Source organism: Gekko japonicus, unplaced genomic scaffold (assembly GCF_001447785.1).
Source record: "Gekko japonicus isolate JY-2015 unplaced genomic scaffold, Gekko_japonicus_V1.1 scaffold5819, whole genome shotgun sequence".
NCBI lineage: Eukaryota > Metazoa > Chordata > Lepidosauria > Squamata > Gekkonidae > Gekko > Gekko japonicus.
The window spans coordinates 16,618-22,378 of record NW_015173305.1 but is presented as its reverse complement, the minus strand read 5'-3'; the positions used below and the strand labels follow the sequence as shown (position 1 = coordinate 22,378).

General features: G+C 41.8%; 1 protein-coding gene across 1 annotated transcript; it reads left to right on the top strand.

Moving 5' to 3' along the window:
- Nucleotides 1-209: 209 nt before the first annotated feature.
- Nucleotides 210-4,247, top strand: LOC107120203 (N(G),N(G)-dimethylarginine dimethylaminohydrolase 1-like). Its single transcript, XM_015422849.1, has 3 exons — nt 210-353; nt 1,958-2,101; nt 4,057-4,247. Exons 1-3 carry the CDS (start codon nt 210-212, stop codon nt 4,171-4,173), a joined length of 405 nt encoding a protein of 134 aa, XP_015278335.1. The 3' UTR covers nt 4,174-4,247.
- The last annotated feature ends 1,514 nt before the right edge of the window (nt 4,248-5,761 follow it).

The window sequence follows — 5,761 nt, the reverse complement described above, 5'->3', positions numbered from 1 at the left end:
TGAGATAAGAAAGAAGAGACAACAATATAAAAAATTGACAACTTTTCTACAGAAAAATTCCACTCCTTACAGATGGATTTTACCAGTGGGACTTATCTTCAACTTCAAGGAGAGAGAAAAAGAAAAAATAGACTCTGTTGCAAAAGCCAAAGCATTTTTGGACCAGCATCAAAAAACAGAGACAGAGAAAGGAAAAGTGGAGGACAACAATGCATAGGAAGATAACAGCAAAAATGGATCAGGAAGTAGTAGCAGTACATCGGGCAGCTCCTCAGAAGAAGACTCTGAATTTGATATGGGAGAAGCCGCCTCCAAACTTCTCAAAGTCAGATGGGACTATGACAAAGATAAACGTAAAGGGAAAAAGAAGAAATAATGAACCAATTCCGAAAGTTTAATACTATTAAGTCTAATGTACCAAATGGCTAATATTGTTTGTGCTGAATTATATTTGAAACAGTTAATCTCATCCTTCATCTTTAGAACGTTAAAGCTAAAGGAAACTTTAAAATAAGCTATTTGTATCATAGTACATCCCTTTTTAGCTATATGTTTTAGTGTTTCCTTATCCCTTGCCCTGTGTGGTATGCAGTAAAAATGCAATAAAAAGGTTTTTTTAAAAAAAATAATAATAAAAGAAACCAAAGCAGTGCCCTTCACTGTTTTAATAACCAAGAAAAACTAAACAGTTTTCCCGCCTGGGTCTGGTGATTGTGATTTTAAATCTAAGAAAGATTTGTTCTTTTGGTTAAGGATGCAGTAGAAAAATCACAATCCTATAATATATTCATAATGAACCTCATCCACTATAGCAAGGCAAACCGTGTGTTAGAAGATGTCTTAGAATACATGCATTTGCATACACATACACTAGCATAATTTCATATGCACAGTCAGGGTAAACACATATATAATATAAAAATATGACTGCCAAAATGTACTTCAGCTGTACGGCAACCCCCCCCCCCCTTCACCACTCAAATAAGATATGGACACTCTAGCCCATGAAATCATGGTTCAGGTGCTCAGACGTGTCCCTTCTGGTCTTCTCCATTCATTGCCACCTGTGCCTCCTCCTCCTCCTCCAGCTGGGGAAGGTTAAACAAAGCGCTCCAAAGTTTCCTATTTCAAGCAACTATAGAGGGTATTTTTAGACTGCTGAATTTATTAGTATGCACTTTAATAGTTCAGACAAATAATTAAAAAATGTTTAGATTTAAAGCAGCCTACCTGTGTTAAACTTCTAAAATTCAGGTTTTTTCTTTTTTAACTTCATGAATGAGCATTGACTTGTTCCAGATGCTAACAGAGTTGATTTTCAGAGATGCTGAGCATCTTGTGATCCTCTTCAAGGAAGACAAACAGTTATACATGTTATTTTTAGCATCCAGTATCATAGGACATGTTAAATATTGTCCTAATTGTAAATTGGAGCTGCGGTGGCTCAAGTGGTTAAGATGCTGAACTGCAGGCTGTGGAAGGTCAGTAGTTCAGCAGTTCGAGACCCGACTGTGCCGCATGACGGAGTGAGCTCCTGTCTCTAGTTCCAGCTCCTGCCAACCTAGCAGTTCGAAAGCAAGAAATTGCAAGTGGATAAATAGGTACCACTTTGGTGGGAAGGTAACAGCGTTCCGTGCAACTTGGTGTTTAGTCATGATGGCCACATGACCACGGAAACGTCTTCAGACAGCGCTGGCTCTTCAGCTTTGAAATGGAGATGAGCACCGCAACCCTAGAGTCGGACTCGACTGGCTTTCGAGCAAGGAAACCTTTACCTTTACTAAATTGTACTACTGATTGCTATTTCACTGTGTACTAAGATGTCCTCCATTTGAAATGCTTGCTGCAAGGTGAGAGGCTTCCTGGTTTAAATTAACAACCTATGTTGAGCAAGTATTCTTTTTGTGTGGTTTTATTTTTAACTATATTCATTTTTCTGATTCAAATTCCATTACAGACTATGCAGCAGATGAGTGATCACCGCTATGACAAGCTTACAGTTCCCAATGACAGTGCAGCAAACTGTGTATATTTAAACATTCCTGGCAAAGGCCATATTTTATTGCACCGAGCCCCTGAGGAGTATCCAGAAACTGCAAAGGTAAAAGCAACAATACTGAGGCATTTTTTCTATAAGGTACCAATTTATTCTACATTTCAGACAGGATGTGGGGGATAGGGGAGAATTTATCATCAGCTTGGTGTTCAAACACTGCCAGTAGTATATAACATTGCTGTTATACACAAATGAGAAAAGGAGAAGTCAGATGAAGCTAATGATGCAGGAATGTATGTGCATCTAGAGTTCTCGTTGACGGAGCTTGTGCTGTTTGTTGAGGAACCTAAGCTGCTCTGTGTAAAGGTCCATTGGCTGCTGATCTCAAAAAGGCAGTCCCATAGTACAGATTATTCTTAGGTATTCCATTCTTTTGGCTGCATAGTTACAGCACAGGAAACAGACATACTTTTTTCAAGTTCCTAATCTATTATGTCTGTTCTAGGTTGGATCCTGACTTAGTATTTTTTTCTACCAAATTTTGTCAGTGCTTCCTCCTGTCTACTCCATGGTGTGTGTGTTCCTTTTATCTAAATGAGGAAGATTTGCTTATTTTCCACCTGTGCCAACTTTAACAATTTGTTAGGGTTGAGAAAATTTACTCTAGGGGTGTGCATTCGGGTCTACCGGACCAAAAATGTACTTGGAAAACACCTTATCAGTACTTTTCGGGTATATTTCGACTTTCCAAATGTATCAGGGTTTTCTCAGGAAAAACGGGGGGGGGGAATCCCCCCAAAATACTGGATTTATTTGGGAATTATCAGTAAATCCAAATATAGAGGAGAGGCAGGAGCAGATCACTCCTGACTTGCAGCTGTTTGTTGGGCTTCTACTGCAGTCCCTTTAAGGTTTAAAGGGAAGCCCTGACCTGGATAGGCCAGGCAAGTCTGATCTCATCAGACCTTGGAAGCTAAGCAGGGCTGACTCTGACAAGTACTTGGATGGGAGACCTCCTTGAAATACTGGAAGCGGGGGCAGGCTTTATTCAGCCACCTCTCTGAATATTGTCCAGGGCCCCAGTAGGGGTCAGTCACCAGAAGTCGCCATGACTTCCAGGTGCACACAGACACGTGCATGCGCACACACACACATATGCGCATATGAAAAATATCCCCCCCCCAAGTTTAAAGGGACTGCAGAAGGCACCCTGAGGATCAGAATCAGCTGTAATGGGGGGAGCAGACTGTTCCGGCTGGCTTGGCTTGGGGCTGGCTCCTTCTGCAGTATGGTTTAAACTGGGTTGCGGGAGAAGCAGTCCCAGCCAGGATCTGTGTGCCTTGGGGAGGGATTTCCCCACGGCACACAGATCCAGTAGCTGGTTCCTCCTGCAGCCCAGTTTAAACCGGGCCGCAATAGAAGCAGTCTCAGCCAGGATCGACGTGCCTCAGGGAGGCTCCTTTTGCAGCATGGTTTAAACCGGGCTACAGGAGAAGCAGACCCAGCCAGGACCTGTGTGCCTCAGGGAATGATTTTCCCATGGCACACAGATCCTGGAGCAGGCTTCTCCTGCGGCATGGTTTAAACTGGGCTGCAGGAGAAGCCAAGCCAGCCCCAGGATCAGGCTGGCTTTTTAAAAATCTGATATTTTTCTTCTTGGGTTTATTGGACCCCCAAAATTTGGGATTTCCATTAAAAATTCCAGATCTGAATACTGGAATTCTGTCACATTGGAATCTAGGATCTGAATACTGAAAACTGTCACATTGGAATCTAGGATTTTTCAGAAATACCTAATTTTGTTTTATCCAATAGACCCGAACCAAAAAAATGCACACTCCCACGTCTGTCAGATACTTCCAAACAGGCCTCTTTTCAGACTGAAATACATTGTAGGTGGGGGTATATGCATTCATACATGAACATATGGACTTCCAAATAAGATCACTGGAGGGTTACTAATTAAACTGGGGCAAAGGCAAAATTGTACTAATGCAACCTCTTGTTGAAACATTTATTCACATCTATAATTCTTTTTTCCTCTCCCCCCCCCCAAATAGGTCTTTGAAAAACTGAAGGACCACATGCTGATCCCTATAGCCTGTACAGAGCTAGAAAAAGTAGATGGATCACTGACTTGTACTTCTGTCCTTATTAACAAAACTTCAGAATTATGAATTTACAGACTCCCTCCCTTGTAACTGGCAATAATGTACATGCAAGGTAGATGAATCTGTATCCACTTTTATTGGTTTTCATGACAATCTACTGTGCCACTGTGCTACTAACCTTTGTTTACAATGGTGCCCCTTCAGATGGTAATTAAGGTGTGCATATGGGTTTTTTTCCTGATGTAAAAGGATTCTGCAGCATGTTTGTCTGGCCTAACAGAAGACCATTATGATGTTTAGTGGTTCATATAATTGGTGTGAAACTGACCTAGGAACTAGAAGCGTGGGCCACTTCTAGCATTACTTTTGATTGACCCAGATCTTAAGACCTGTGTCTTAATATCGCTTTACAGTGGTTAGGCGCATATTAATTTTGTGTAGGCAAATCTCCGTAAGGCCATATGACCTGCTCTTATAGAAGGTGTAATTTTTCTTGACCATCTTCCACAAACCAGTGTTGGACCCGCAGGACTATGCTGACCTGCACCCTTGTGTCGAATATCCCAGGATAATACAGGTGCTGGACCTAATGGTAGAGAGTGCTTATTTTGCTGCTTCTGCTGATGAGGATGATGTCACAGAAATTTTATAACACTTCTTTCTACAAGGGCTTCCTCCACACCTTTCCCATGGATGTGCCTGTCTTGTGCCAGTATTGATGAGCAAGAGCTGCCAACTACATCTTTTTTTCCCTTAGTGAAAAACTGTCACAGGAAGATCTAGATATAAACAGGGGAATGGCAGGGAAGGGCTGCTCACCTCATTCCTCTGTGGCCATCATTCTACTCAACAATCACCATCCATGGCAAGGGGGCCAGTCAGGCATTTATTACGGCAACAAGCCATAGAACACACATGCTTAAATATAACATTCATAACATTCATATAATGGCAAGGGGGCAATGTTCCCTCTAATCTGTGGAGTCTTGTGAGCAAAAATTCTACTTTGTGAGCTACTGGCATTAAAGCTGTGAGTGAGCCATTTGGTGACTGCATAAATTAGTTTGCTCTGGAACCATCCCTTCCTGAGCTGAGACAAAAATGTGTGAGCAGGAGGCTAAAAAACTGCGAGCTAGTTCACACTAACTCAGCTTAGAGGGAACATTGCAAGGGGGACATATGGTCCCCAGACAGCTTGGGGGAAGGATTTTGAGTGCGGAAATTGGGGCCAAGCAGCCTCACCTGTTCCTCTGCTCTAAAACCTCAGCAAAAACGGCCAGCTTCCATTCTCCTGCACCTGTGGGGATCCAATCTGTTTATAACACCAATGTGAAAGCTACATTAACCAGAAACTCAATTTGCACTGCAGGTGATTTTGTTTCCCTTTCTCTTCTGCATTAGCAACAATCAGATGTTCGCATAAATGACATGGGAGAGGTTTTAAGGTAATCTTAAGTCTTGCATAGCAAAACAATCATGGAAGCTTTTCCTTCCTACCTTTCGCTTTTGTCCTGTGTCTCACTTTCTGCCTCATTTTCCTTCAGTTCCTTTTCTTTTCCTTTGCCTTTCATAAGTTTTCTCTTGCTCTCTTCTTGACACAGACATTATAGGAAACATTTAAAAAGAAAGAAATTCAATAGCGTTATGAACCTGT